At 44.2% G+C, this 15,274-nt stretch overlaps 1 protein-coding gene across 2 annotated transcripts; it reads left to right on the plus strand.

The window, feature by feature from the left end:
• The first annotated feature begins 1,359 nt into the window (after nucleotides 1-1,359).
• On the plus strand, nucleotides 1,360-12,521 carry LDHB (lactate dehydrogenase B). 2 transcript variants are annotated; one of them, XM_039720439.1, is made up of 8 exons: nucleotides 1,360-1,526; nucleotides 2,870-3,001; nucleotides 5,787-5,904; nucleotides 6,393-6,566; nucleotides 8,327-8,500; nucleotides 10,389-10,506; nucleotides 11,340-11,463; nucleotides 12,172-12,521. In XM_039720439.1, the coding sequence occupies exons 2-8, from the start codon at nucleotides 2,876-2,878 to the stop codon at nucleotides 12,337-12,339; spliced, it is 1,002 nt and encodes a 333-aa protein (XP_039576373.1). In that variant the 5' UTR covers nucleotides 1,360-1,526; nucleotides 2,870-2,875; the 3' UTR covers nucleotides 12,340-12,521. The 2 variants fall into 2 exon arrangements, with proteins under 2 accessions (XP_039576373.1, XP_039576364.1); XM_039720430.1 differs by lacking the exon at nucleotides 1,360-1,526 and adding an exon at nucleotides 1,871-2,040.
• The last annotated feature ends 2,753 nt before the right edge of the window (nucleotides 12,522-15,274 follow it).

Genomic DNA, 15,274 nt, shown 5'->3' on the forward strand with positions numbered 1-15,274 from the left:
TTAAAGTTTTAATACCTTGCAAATAGGAATGTGGCATTTCCCTCTCTAATTCTAAATGCTACTGTGATAACTGATTGTCGAAAGTTCATAAGGAGAGAGAAGGATGCTGTCCAAAGAAGACACAATGCAGTGGTGAACGTTCCTCACAACAGGCACTGGCAGGACAAGGACCCTTGTTTATGGCTCAGGAATTAAAGAAAACCTTCCTCTGGTCCTTCCCTAATCTCTCCAGAATCTTTTTATCTCCCTTCCTCCCTATTTCCTTAAATTTCAGCTGTGCATGGTCCTGTTGTGATTATAGAAGACAGATTTTCTGACCCTTACATTTCATTGTGTAATTATTAATTACCTCCAGCTCCCATGGCAGCCGTAATTTCAAAATCTTAAATTGATTTTCTTACAGAAAGCTGCTACCTGAAGTGTCATGTGGATGGTTTAACCCATTTCTTTCCCTGCAGGGGACCTCTTGCAAAGTCAAAAAATGTGTAGAAGCAAAGTAGGCCACGGTTAGACAGTGATTTAAGGCCAGAAAGGATCTGTACTGATCTGCTGCCCAGAAAAGCAGGTTTCATCCTTTGCTCACCACCATGCTCACACATCATTTGTTTGGCTGCTTGGTGAGCCATGGGGAATTAATCCAGTTATTACTAAACCTGGCAAAATATCTGGCCAAAAAAAAAAAAATAAAAAAATCAATACAACTTTAAATTAGCAGCAACAACAGAATTAAATTAAAAAAAAAAAAAAAAGGCAGCCATGCTCATAGGCAGGCAGAGCTAGGCTCTCTGCCTAGGCCCATTTAACCCAGCGATTTATTTGGGAGGACTCTGGAATCCACTGTTCTGTTTTCCCTCTTGTGAGAGAGACTAAATCATGTGTGATGGGAAACCTAAAGCTTTCTGGTTTCTTCCCCACTGGAACTAATTGCATACCATTCCGTGTTGTTCTTCTACTTTCTTCCTTTACAGCTAGGAAGGTATAATGTTACAGCACTAGATGAAACAAACTCTATTAGCTGTTATCCTGTATTTTCCTTGTTTTTGTCCTGGAGGAATTCCAAGAAATCCCTTCCTTCTCTGCTCTGCAGCAGTGGCCGTACACCCAGATTTTCAGTTTGTGTGTTCCGTGGGTCTGAGGAAAAGGCAAATATCATCTCTTATTGTTAGTTAGAGTGTCGGATGTGCTTATTACTTTAACAAGGCGTTAAACTACATTCACGCATCTTTAAGGGATGCCCTACTGGGTTACCGCGAAGAGTGAGAGTGCTCGGTCTGGCCGGGACCGAGGGAGAAGGAGGAGGCGCGGTGGTGGTGGCCCTGCTCAGGTTACATTCTTTGTTGGCCTGCCTTAAGTTACATCCCTTATTCCTGCCGAGGCATCGCTCTGTGCCTCCAGGAGGGATTCGTCCAACCACCAACAATCCCACCGGAGTCACGACAAGGGCAGAAATCAGAGAGCGCAAAAATCAGATACCCCCAACTGAGGAGACACCCCCCAATTTGAGCAAATTGTCCCCGAAAGATCAGGTAAAATGCTTTATTTCGGCCATATTTTAAATCGATTGCAGCGATTCTGGCCAAGCCTGTGGCTCTGTGACACCAGGGACCAACAGGCCCGTTGTTCCCTGTGAAAGTGAAGCTGCCGAGGCCACCCGTGTCCGGTGTCGCATGGCCACCCCCGGCAGCATCGCTGCTCCCGGCCGCGCACCCAGCGGTGTCCTAGGGACTGACACAGCTCCAGAGACGGGCAAGCAAGCACCGGCCCTGCGCCACTGCGGGCCCGGGGCGGAGCAGCGACATCCTTGAGGCTCCGTCCTTGGCGGGGATTGAGCGCGGCGGCCGCCGCCTCCCCCAGGCGTGCCGTCCGGCCCGCCCCTTCCGTTGCGGAGCGGTCATTGCCCGAGCCCGGAGCCCCGCACTCTCCGAGCCTCTCCCGCTTCCCTTCTGTTGCGGAGCGCTCGTTGCCCGAGCCCCGCGCCCCTTCCGCTGCGGAGCGCTCACTGCCTGAGCTCCGCGCTCCCGTCGCCGCTCCCGCTGCCCGGTGCGTACAGGGAGACCCCGCTCCGGGACAGGGGTGCTGGGTGACTGACCAGCCGGCCCGTCACTTCTCCCGCAGGCGGCTTGATCCCGCCGTGGTTTGGCCGTTGCCGCGGGCCGAGCATCCCTGCGTGGCCAACGGGTGATACCTGGGGTGGCCGGAGCCGGGCTGGCTCCCGAGGGTTCATGTTGGAGTCTGGAACGGCTGGAGCAGAGCTGCGGTTCCCGGAGGTTTGGGGTTGGGGTGGCCGGAGCGGGCTGTGGGCTCCGAGCGTTGGGGTCTGGGATGGCCCGAGCTGGGTTCCCGAGGGTTTCGGGTGGCCGGAGCCGGGCGGTGGCTCCGGGCTGGTCCCCGACCGTGCTCAGGACGCCCGGGTACCGCCGCGGCTCCTGACTGCCCTGGCGCGGCTGTGGGCCTCGGGGAGCCTCGGGGACTCGTGGAGAGGAGCCGGAGAAATCCCAGCCCCGCTCCTTGCGGCCCGTCTGGCTCGTGGAGTCCCGTCCCGGAGCCCCGGTGTGCCGAGAGGTGCATGCCCCGGGCCCGGCAGCGCTGATGGAACTCTCCGGCGGGAAGCTCTGGGAACGGCGTTAGCGGGGTGTGCTGCCAGCCTCTGGCTGGGCACATGAGGGCTAGGGACCTAGAGTCCCGTGGCCACGGAGTGTGTGGGTGGTGTGTGGTGACTCGTGGCTGGGAAGGAGCCCTGCGAGCACGGGCACCGTGTCCGGAGCTGCCTTACCTAGACCCGGCTGTGGTAGGTGACTCCTCCATTCAGAACGTGCCTTCAGCTCCCCCTGGCCTGCTCTGATCCACATCTTTCCGTCTCTCCTCACAGAACACCATGGCCACTGTCAAGGACCAGCTGATCAGCCCCATTGCAGAGGGAGCCAAGCTCCCCAACAACAAGATCACGGTTGTGGGGGTTGGCCAGGTTGGGATGGCCGCTGCCATCAGCGTCCTTGGAAAGGTACGGCTCAAGGACAGTGTGCTCTCCAAGTCTCCGTACTGGCATGCTCTGCACTGCCTGTCTTAGCAAAAGGTGGGACATTTGGGAGGTTGGCACAGGAACGAATCATTAGCAGCTCGGGTAAGCAAGCAGTGACATACAAGCCTGACCTCCACATTCAGCCTCTGCTTGTTCTGTCACCTTTCTGTCTGTGCCTAGCAGTAAATGTGTCATTAGGCAGAATGATTTTCCCTGCTGGGAAAATGTAGGTTAGGAATGACTCTGCAGCCCCTGCCAAACTTCTCATTCTCTTCTTAATTTTTTTATTCTTCTACAACAAAGCTGGAGTTTGCTTGGTGAGGGAGCTCTCCTGGGCAAAGAATGGGGACAGAGCAAAAATCTGTGTGAAATACAACATAGCAATCAAGACTGTTTGCTTTTTATTCTTTTAAAGAATATGTGCCCTAGTAGCTGAAAATACTGCTGTCCCCTTCAGCAGCTTCTTGATTTCTCTTAAGCCCTTTTTGCATGTTTATATGACATTATTTTTTTCCAGAGAGGTGTTAGCTAGTTTTTAAATAACTAAAAACAGAGGGTTGGACTTGGAGGTTATTAAGACTTTTCCTGCTACTGGTTTTTGGGATATGTTTGTCAAATCTCATGGTGCAGTCTTTGAGCAAAGTAAAGGCTTATTAGTCAACGAGGATATCTTCTCCTTTGCACTTTGTTTTTAGAGAATATTGTAAATTCATTAAATTTGAAAAGACAGATTCATTAAATTTGAAAAGAAAGTGCAGACTTTTTTTTTTCTTTTTAAAAGAAGGCACCAACAGATATGCCCTGCACCCTTGCAGGGGCAGATCTTAAACCGGGTAGCTCACAGTCAGATGAAAATTCTTGCTTGTACAAATAAACCATCTGAATTTGTTTGTAGATGACCTACCAATGTATCACCCTGAGGATGCATGTTTTAATGCATGTTTAATTATATATATTTTTAGAAAAATTATATCACTTGCTGATATTCATAACCCTGTGAGCAAAGAAAAACTGACAGAAGGAACAGGCCACAGTGAAACTTAAGTGCGAAACTGATGCAAAAGTGGCAAATTGTTTTTAAAATAAATAAGAAGAAATTTAATGGAAAAACAATGATAGTTGCTTGTGGGGTTTTATATTTATATTTTTAAGCACATGGTTGCCTCTCATGGTCTGAAATCAGTTTTTGATGTAACGTGTGAGGGAGCCAGGTGATGTTACCACCAATTGAACAACAATTCAGCATTCATTCAATGCACTTCTCTAAGCAGGGTCAAACTGTGTTGTCAGATATCCAAGCACAAAGTTTTAGTGTTAATGAACAGTATGCACCAAACCCAGAATAAGAACTGATTTTAAATTCTTCAAGTATGGATGATGACATTTCAGTTCGGCTTCTGCTTTTACTCTGTCACAACTATAATCTGCAGTATAAAATGTTTTCATAATAAAACCATCTGGTTCTTGTAAACTGAATTGTAATAATGTAATAGAATCATTTGGGCTGGAAAATATCTCTTATGATCATTGAGACCAACCATTAACCCAGAATTGCCAAGTCCAGCATGTTCCCCAAATGCCACATCTGAAAGTTGTATAAACACAACAACGGATTGTGACCCAGCAGCTTCTCTGGGCAGCCTGACTACCCTTCTGGTGACAAATTATTTCCTTCTATCCAATCTAAACCTCCCCTGGCACAGTGTATATCATGTCCCTTGTTCCCTGGGAGCAGAGCCTGACCCCACCTGTCTGCCCTCTCCTGTCAGGGAGTTGTAGAGAGCCAGAAGGTCCTCCCTGAGCCTCCTTTTCTCCAGGCTGAGCCCCCCCCAGCTCCCTCAGCCTCTCCTGATGCTCCAGCTCTGTTCCCTTCTCTGGACGTGCTCCAGCCCCTCAATAGGTTTGTAGTGAGAGAATATAGGATTTGAGGTGTGGCCTCACAGCCACTGCTGTGCTCCTGCTGGCCACTCTGTTCCTGATACAGCCGGAATGCCTTTGGCCTTCTTGGCCAGCTGGGCTGGCTCATGTTCAGGCACTGCCGACCAGTATGATGTGGGTTTGACTTGTGCAAGATGCTTGGCTCTAATACTGATTTCAGCTTGTTGGTGTGGTATTAAATGTATAAATTTGCATGACTCTAAAACTTCCACATTGGTTATTTAGCTCCTGCTCGGTTAGAGACAAGTCTTTGATGTTACCATACTGATTTAGAAATGGGAGCTAAATCTATTCTGCAACATGAGTATCTCACAGTAGCTCCTGTAGAGAAAAATAGCTAAAGAATCCTTTTTCTCTCAGTGTTCGGGAAGTCTGTTCCCGTTGTGTATTTTTGTGAAATGGATTGACTGATGGCAAAGAGAATACTTACTAGATAATTAGATGGTGTGTTCTTTCAGATATTTAAATATTTAAAACAGGCCTATTTGCTGGATAGATTTAGAGGGTTTGCTGCAATTCTGAAAGATGCAACTTTTTTCCAGAGATAATAACTAAATTAAGACGTGCTTTCCTAGCCAAGGGTTGGCTCAAACTCTCCACAAATGGTAGCTTTTTTGGAAAGTCTGAGTGGGTTTCATGAATCTATGCTATAGTAGCCTCTGACTTTGTGAGATGCATCAGAACACCAAGGTAGTGCTGGTTTCTTTAGAGAAGAGATGCTTTCAGATGGGTAAAACATGTTACTTTAAAATGTAATTTAGTTCTGCTCTGGGTTAACTTTAAAATGCATGTGAACTTCTTCATTGACTCCAAATTTTGTTGTTTTCAGGGTCTTTGTGATGAGCTTGCTCTGGTTGATGTTATGGAAGACAAACTAAAAGGAGAAATGATGGACCTGCAGCATGGGAGCGTGTTCCTTCACACTCACAAGATCGTGGCAGACAAAGGTGCACCTCAGTTTCTTTAACACTGATATTCTGTGACTTTGCTTAATAGTGGAGAATTAGTTGTACAGTCCTGATGAACTCTTAGGATTTGGCATTGAAAAAGGTGAAGTGTGTGAGTTGGGGTGAGTTCAGATGAACATCATAATGGGAGTGGCTCTTAAGCTAGGCTCTCTCTTACATCTCTTTACAATTTGGGGCTTGTTTAGTAAAATTTATTTTAGTGGAACTTTATGTAGAAGAAGTAGTATTATTTTCATAGTGGAAATAAGAGTCAGAATGGCTAAATGGACTCTCAACACCCACATATTGATATATCAGGTAAGTGTGAGGAGATGTTGCTGGCTTTCAAACTGATGTCTTGGGTTTTGGGTTTGAATGCAATGCACAGTGCAGAAGCTGCCTCTAACTCCTGTATTAACACAATGCTACTGGAATTAGTGTAATTATTTTAAACACACTCTGTATCTTCTCCCCTGTGCTCTGGTTAGACTATGCTGTCACTGCCAACTCCAAGATCGTGGTACTGACTGCAGGAGTCCGTCAGCAGGAGGGGGAGAGTCGACTCAACCTGGTGCAGAGGAATGTGAATGTCTTCAAATTTATTGTTCCTCAGGTCGTCAAGTACAGCCCCAACTGCATCATCCTGGTGGTTTCCAACCCAGGTAATGCAGTCTTCTCCTAAATACTTACGGATTTGGTTTGACAAGATAAAACATTAGTTAGTTCTCAGAAAATCTCTTCAAATACAAATTGCTGAAACTTAATAGCTTTTTGTGGACATTTGAGAGTACAGACAAATACTCTGTACTTTCTGATACTCTCTTTATTCAGAACTTGCTAAGATGTCCATATTTTAGAAGAATGCTTTGTGCTAAATACTTAAGTTCTTTGCATACTTTGGCTTAAGGAGTAGGAAGTTTAAATTTTTTATCTCTAATGGATAGCTTTTGTGTCTGGATAGGATAGGGCTGGTTTTCAGCATGAAGAACTTGCCCTATAGTGGTGGCTATATTTTCAGAAAAAAGAATTTGCATGCTGAAGCCTATGGTGAAACAAGGGCTGTCTGTATTCCACAGTTCAATTAAAACAGAAAAAAAGATTTAATTATGCATATTTGTATATTCACTTGCAAGTATCTCGTTGCACTGAGACAGCTTGGATATTTGGATGTCTAAAGGTGACTGTAAATACTCTGATGTGCTTTGTAGGGTGTCCCTGTAAGGTTGTCTTTGCAATTCAACATCTGAAACCACTGCTGAAGATCTGTGGTGATGAAGTGCTGCTTTTAAAGAAAACCTGGCAGAGTGGAACCATTGCATGCTCTGTTGGGGGTTAAGTAATTATCTGGTGTACAGTCAGCCAGTGTTCTAAGCCTTGCAGCAGCTGTAAGCACTTACCTGAAAACCAAACTGAGACAAAGATCAGGCTGTTCTTGTTCTAGCAAGGCTGAATTCAACCTGTCCACTTCTCTCCAGCAATGCAGCTGCAGGAGGAGAATTGCATGTTTCTTTTTCAGACTTCTTTTTATAATCCTTTGTTTTTTCAGTGTGTGGAGTTTTGTCTGCTAGTCTTATACAGTGAACCCATGAGAAGGAACTTTGTGGGGTGTAACCTTGATGCCCTTCCCTGCCCCAGCTGAGGCTGTAGGGAACATGCCACTTGTGAGGTGTGAACTGTACTTTAGTACCTGAGCAGAGCAAATGATGCATTTCAGATCTGTGTACACAAATGTGTTCCCTCCTGAGAAATGCCTGGCTCCTCAGAGTTGGAGTCAATTCCTGCAGCCTGGTTATTGTTGTGGCTATGAGCTGTGAATTAGAGGTTTTTCTCTCTGCTCACATTTTTTTGTCTTCCCTACCTAGCTTTGGTTTTTTCCCCGAAACTGTATTTTTAGAAACACATGCAGCTAAAGCACATTGCTCATCTGGCTTTTCATGCTGCAGAGGTGGTAGATGTAGAAAGTGCTTAGTGCACAAATAAAGAAATTAAACTGAAGGAATTACCAGCTACAGAGAGTATGTATATCTCAGACTTTTGATTGTAAATTGTTTAACCTGTTGTTGTGATGGTAAACTGGAAGGGAGCATTATTCAGGAAATTACTGGAATGTTTTGGCCACATGACATCAGTCCCAGTTCTGAATACCCTAGGGCTTTAAATGTGACCAAAAAAAGCGAGTCCAACTTTAGCTGGTAGAAATCTAATCTCTAAAGACCTTCCTCAAATTTTGTTAGGACCCATCAAGCTACTGTTAAAAATTTCAAGCACTACATCCATTTTCATCCCCCAAGCAGTCAGATACAAAATTCCTTGATCAGTGTTTTGAGTCCTCCTGATTGGCCTGCTACACTCAGTAAGGTAATTGTTGGAGCACTGTTGGTGTGAGTGGAGTTTCATTTGCCCTGCATGCTCTTCCTTTCAGTGGATATATTAACCTATGTCACATGGAAGCTGAGTGGGCTGCCAAAAAACCGTGTGATTGGAAGTGGCTGCAATCTGGACACAGCGAGATTCCGTTATCTGATGTCCGAGAGACTTGGGATCCATCCAAGCAGCTGCCACGGCTGGATCTTGGGAGAGCATGGTGATTCCAGTGGTAAGGAACAGTTCTGATCTCCTTGGGAATGAGCCATACCATAGCAGAGGTTGAGGCCTGAGGTTTTTTACAGGATTCTGAAGGAACAGCTGCAGTTGAGCTCAAGTAACTGGTACTTTGCTGTATTTTTATGAAGGTTAGAGTTGAGAGAAGTACAGGAAATCTATCCACACATATTTAATAAATGTGATTGTGGCTGTATGATTAAAGCCTGAACTGAAAAGGCCAGTTTTGTAAGGCTGTGTTGTGAAGGCTACAGCTTGCTTCTTCTCTTTATCCTGAGTTTTTGGAGTACTATTCCATAGCCTGTAGCACAGTTCTCCTCTGAAAGCAGTATCAGCACTTGCTAGGTCAATAGCAGAGCTTGTTATTCTAGCAGTCCATATCCAGGGTAACAAAATTATCCCTTACCTTTTGTGACTTTTCTCCTTGCTGTTTAATGCAAAGATAGCTTTAAAAATCAAAGTGAAATCAAAGAAATTTATCTGCCTGAATTCAGTTTGTGTATTCCAAGTCTGAAATGCTGCAGCAGAACATTTATGTAGATTGTTGCTGTCTTGGTTTGAAAAGACAGGAGCCTGTGAAGGAAGGCAAAAGCCTCCTGTGAAATGGAGAAGGTAAACCCCCTCCCTCCGAATTATCACAATTTCAGAATTAAAAAAGGCTCTCGGGCAAAGATATGGGAACGGGAATAACAGTTCTTTACTGGAAGAAAAAAAAACTAAATAACAATGTAATTTAGCACAAGCAAAACAACCACTGGCAGAGTGAGAGAAACCTGGCACCCTGAGAAGTCAGGGTGCTGATAGTAGTCCAGCCAAATGGTGGCTGCTCCTCCTGGAACGGCGATCTGCAGAAGGGTGTAGATCCCTTCCGAAAATGCGGCGAAGGAGCAGCTGGGCCTTGGTTCCTGATTCCTCTGGGAAATCCAGCGAAGAAGGCTGTCTGTGGTCTCAGAAATGCTTGTTTTATGGTGGCAGGGATGCTTGGCTCCTCCCTCTGGGTGGAGCATCTCCCAATGGGATGATGTAACTAATCTTACCAGCCACAGTGAGTAATTCAATAGCCCATTAGCAGGACATTATCTTCCTGGCAGTGTCATTGTTCCTGAAAGAGATAAGAAAAAACTGCCTAACCCCCAACAGATGGCAAAATAGAATACATGCTTATTTTACAAGCCAGGACATTGCTACTTTATATTTTCATGCTGTGTATTTCTAAGGGAGCCACCTCTTCATTGTCCTATTGCATTTGATCAAAGTACAGTGTCTGATCAACAGCAGCAGTTACTGTAGCCAGCCCTATACCAATGAAAGCAGAGTTTGGCTGAGCACATGCAGAGCTTATCCTGTGTCATTGTCACAGCTGCTTTTGCTTTGAAGTAACTCCAAATTCCTGCTTACTTCCCAGAAAAAGAGACTTAACCTGCCTCTGAGCTTCCAGGATGCAGGGAGAGGTGCAAATTCCTGTCTTGATATCCTGAGTTTGCATATTGCTACCCTCTTATTTGTGTAAATAAGAATAGACTTCTTGAAGGCTAATCCTGATACTGATTAGTGAAACTGCAAATGCTGCAGTTTTGAGTAAAATCAGTTCTAAAAAGCCAGGTAGCTAAATACGCCCTTTTACCAGAATTTGATGTTTCTGACTTCGGAAACTTCCAGGCTCTGACTGCTATCACATGTTACAAACGACTTGTTAAAGTGCCAGTACTAAAACAGTCTCATGTTTGACTCCCAGAGTTCTCAGATTTAACTGTAGCTAAATAAAAACGTAAAACCTGCCTCAACTATTGCTGTTCCTCCTTTGTTTCCAATTATTTTGGCTAGGAGAGGTGGAGGGGGAGTTGCCAGGTGCTGTTGGCACTGATGTTCTGCCTCTGTTGCAGTGGCTGTTTGGAGTGGAATAAACGTGGCAGGGGTCTGCCTCCAGGAGCTGAACCCTGCCATGGGAACTGACAAAGATCCTGAGAACTGGAAAGAAATCCACAAGCAAGTGGTTGCAAGGTATGATGACCTGGGGGATATGGTGGATGGATGCCATGCTGACAACAGTTTGTCTGCACTCTGCGTCTGTTCTGGTGCAGCTTTCATGCCCTCTTAAGTAGAGGGTTGCTTCAGTGAGTGTGCTTTTTAAAACACAGAAATGCAGGATTTCTGCTGGTAAGATTTGTTACCCTGCAGTGAGATAGGTTATTGCATAACAAACCTACTCTCAAGTGCTGGAGCACCTAGAACTGTGGGTGCTTGTTTTCCCACATGGAGCTTCTTCAATGGGTAACTGTTCAAAGGGCACAAGTCCAGGGAAAGGTAGCGTCTTTCTGTGAGCAGAGTGTTGGAATGCTGTTCATGGATGCAGGAGAGTTTGTGTACAGCTGACTACATGTTGCTAAGTCTTTTGTGAAATGAGTATACACTCACTGGGATAAACTGTGTGCAGATGTTGGCTAAAAACCTCAGGATGTAGTGGTGCTTTGACTCTAAATGTTTGCTTATTCCATTGTGCCCCTGACTGAAACAGAGAGCTTATCAGGCATTTTGTACTTAACTTTGTCGTTTTGTACTTAACACTAGGATCTCTTCTTAGATGGGAGCTAATTTTGTTTTCGGCTAATCCTGTGAGAACAACAGGATTCTTTATTATGCAGAGGGGATAATGTAGATTTTATGCTTTATCCTCTAATGTTGAAACACATAACTTGGATATTTTAATTCCAAAATGTACACTGTGTTTCAGGAGTTTGAAAATTTTTAAATCGCTAACATTCACTGGTTTTAAGACTTGTAATTTGCAAAGACTTGCTTGAAGACAATGAAGTTATATTTCAATGTTTCCTTAGTGCCTACGAGGTGATCAAACTGAAGGGATACACAAACTGGGCTATTGGTCTTAGTGTGGCTGACCTCTGTGAGACCATCCTGAAGAACCTGTACCGGGTTCATTCAGTTGCTACTCTGGTAAAGGTAAGGACTGGGGGCTGATGGGACACTCTGGCTCTTTTTTGTTCCGGACAAGCTAAATAGCCTCTATTAGCAAGGTGCTGAATGAAGGAAGCTTTGTAAAATACTACTTTGAATTTCAAATGGCAGCTGTTTCTTCTAGGCTGACCTCTTATCCTGCTCTTGTCACAAGTATGGGTCACAAGTATGGAGCTGGAAAACTAGTTCTCTGTGTAGAACTACCTTTGTGTGAAGCTTTGCCATGTGTAGCATATGGAGATTCCTTGAAAGGAAGTTTCTAGTGTAAAAGTGGAAGACTTATTGGAGGCCCAGCTGTGACTCCAGGAGCCACTGTCCTTTTATAGCTGGTATAACTGGCTGCATGTGGTCTGTACCAGCTCCACAACCTCTGCTGCAGCAAGGGCTTTGAGCAGGGGGAACTGCTCCCTCTGTTGGCCTCTCATTCTGTGTCTGAATCTTTTCAGCTCCTTGCTGAAATAAGAGAGAGGTTTGAAGGTGGGGTTTCTGCCATCAGCTGTGTGGTATTGCCAGGCATTTGGTCTGAAACGGCTCTATACTATTTATTTTCTTGAATTTATTGTGGCTGAAATTTTTCTGCAGGTTGTAAAATGATAGTTTTTTGAGCTCTGTTCTGAGGAAGTACCCTGCAACATAAACCAACCACAGATCTATGGTGACAGGCCTGTGTCTGATCTCTTCTGTTTTTGACAGGGCCTGTATGGCATTCAGAATGATGTCTTCTTGAGTCTTCCTTCTGTCCTAAGTGCCTCTGGCCTGACAAGTATCATCAACCAAAAGCTGAAGGATGATGAGGTGGCCCAGCTGAGGAAGAGTGCAGACACACTGTGGAACGTCCAGAAGGATATCAAGGATCTGTAACTCATGAATGTTAGGTTCCAGCAATAGAAAAACAGCATGTTGTTTGCAGATGAGGGCTCTACTCACTATATATCTCCATGGTGAACGTGAAATGTTCTTCCAGACTTTTGTCCATGGTAGCTAAGCTTACACTTGCTGTAACGCACAAACCTTGCAAACAAATAAAGCAATTTTCAAGCATCTTTGGTTGTCTTAGTGACTCTTTTAAGTATGTAAATTCTCTGCCTTACTCTGGCATTTTCCTTTAGTGTTTGCCATAGATTGCATGGAAGCATAGGCTTGATGTGTCCTTCTAAAAGGTTGGAAACAAAGTAGTTAAGAGTGAATTGGTGGGATTTCACTAGCACCACTTTGCTGTGAGGCTTTTCTCAGTCCAGGTGCTGAGTAAGTGAAGTTCATTCCCAGACCTGTTTCTGATAGAGAACTTCATAGTTTTACTGATGGATAGAGGAAATGGAATGGGCATTTGGCTCTGTGCCACTGGCCAAAAATGTGCCAGCAATAAGGTCCTATATGCCACTGGCATAGAAAGAGTCCCATAGATTCTTCCCTCTTCTGGATTAATTTCTTTGCTTGTTAATAGTGCCTAGTTCTTATAATTCAAAAAACAATATTATTTTCTGAAATAAATGGGCCGGAGATCTTTCTCCTTTTTAATGCCTTTATTAAAAAGAATCAGCTCAGGTGGGGAGAAATTGATGGGTCGCACCAGCTGTGTGCACTGGTCTGCAGGCAGAGCTGGGGATTCTGTCCTCATGAGAGATTAGCAGATTCCACCTTTTTGGTCCAACACCCTGGGTCGTCTCTCTAGTTAACATCTTTAGGTTAGGGTGAGAAGCAAAAAGGATCCAAGTAGGCACTGGACTACGCTCCCAATCTTTAGACATCACTTAGGTCACTTAGTTCTATGTTGGCTCGTAAGTTTTTAAGGGGTTTTCCTGGAAAACTGCAAAAATTAGTGCAATGCGTTTCTCATCTGTGTACTAGCTCTGATGCCACTCCCATTCTCCTGGTACCTGCAGGATCTCTGACAAGCATCAGGGGGACAATGGTTAATCACCAACCATTAACAGGTAATTTAAGTAGAACTCTTAACAATGAAGCTAACTTAACAGCACTGGTCCAATTTGTTTTAACTCTGCAACCTTAAAAAAATAGATAACTTTTTATTCATAACATTTTCTATTTGATTATCCAAAATTCAAGGTTTTTTTCAGGACCTAGATTGGAATGTTGTGGTTTTGGTCTTGTTTATTAGACAAGCCAAGCTGGGTCTTAAATCTCTAAATTTCAGCATGATTGTTAAAGGCTTTATGTACTTGGAAGGGGAGCAAATTAAAAAAAAAAAGTTTATTTCTTAATCACCATTATGGAGTAAATATTAACCTTAAAATATAACTGCTCAACCTAAATGTCCAGGGGACAGACAGCATCAAATCCACATGTCTTGTGGGGTGTGTGAGTTTTGTTTCATAACAAATGGTCTGAGACTATGCTGGAGGAATTTAAAGCTCTTTTCTATCTGCATTAAAATACTCTCAATATTGGACTAAAACACTTTCACAAGCAGGTAGCTTAATTTTTGTAGTTCCTTTTAAAAGGGAAGATCATGCAAGTGTTGTTATATTGCAGGTTATCTTCTGTGATTCACTAAGGATCATGTAGTTACTGAAATATGCATGGGATGCTGCTGGCAGCATTATTTACAAAGGGTATCCCAGGAAGACCTCGGGAGATATTTTATTCTTAGTTACAGGCTAAATTCCAGACTTCTCTGCCAATAGGAGAGAGAAAATTATATTCTCTGCCTTCCTAGCTTGGTGTGGAGATCTTACTGGAAGGCTTTCCACACCTGGATGGAGTAAAGTTCCTGCTAAAAGCTGATCGTGATCAGCTGATTTAGGAGGTAAATGGCACAAGGTGCTGCTCTTTTCAGGACACACCCATTAGGAAAATTCACCTGAGCACATTTAGTACAGGAACCTTCCACAGTTCTTTCCTGGCTTTGTTCTTACACTGTTATCAGTCAATTAAGTAATTCAAAGTTGTGTTCTGGGACCTTGAGGGATTCTTGAGTGATGAAGAGGCATCAGCTATCTCAGGGAACAGGGAATGGGTCCTTTCCCCTTCTGACGGTGTTATATATTGATTTTTGAAGGTCACCTGGCTAAACAGGATTTCTCACTGATGGATAAAATTGGGACATGGAATTGAAGGCACATTTAAACACTGTGTGTTAAAAAGAACACATAACTGCAGAGGGATGAAAATGTTTTATAAATGTATTTTGAAGACTTGTAGGGCTTATGTGATTTTCATACCAACTAACTTAGAACTGTGGTTTATGGCAATTAAGTGACTTCAGTTGCTCACTGAGTTCCTGTTACCTTGTATTTACACACTTCATGTTAGCCTTGTGCTGCAAAAAAAATGCGAATTCCCCTGATTTGCAGGTGTAAGTCAGACCAATTAAGCCACAAACTCTCACTGGAATGTGGATGCTGAGCTCCTTGATGTCAGTGTGTGAGTAATCCAGAAACATTTAGGAGTCAGATCCTTACATTGCGCTTCTGTGGCCTCCCAGGGCAATGTCTAATTTTGGGCATTTATTTCTTCTATAAACAATTCTCCCCTAATGCATGTATGTGAATCCAGCCTTATGCAAGGCAAAACTTCCAAAGCCTTTCAGACTACAGTAGCCAGGGCCTTCCTAAAATCCATACCAGTCCCTGTGGTGTACTACATTTTTATAAACTGCTCCTGAGATACCATTGCTGTGTGAGTTGTTATTCTGTGCCAGTAAGGGAGCTGTGCAAATCATTAACTTAGAATAGTCTGTTGGAGAGGTCAGGCTCAGGACGGCTGGATTTGCCCAATGTCTGAAATGAATGATTTACCTGCAAACATAAGTAACAGGGACCAGGCAGTGGCTATG

This window comes from Passer montanus, unplaced genomic scaffold, assembly GCF_014805655.1.
Source record: "Passer montanus isolate IOZ18808 unplaced genomic scaffold, ASM1480565v1 scaffold106, whole genome shotgun sequence".
NCBI classification, from domain to species: Eukaryota; Metazoa; Chordata; class Aves; order Passeriformes; family Passeridae; genus Passer; species Passer montanus.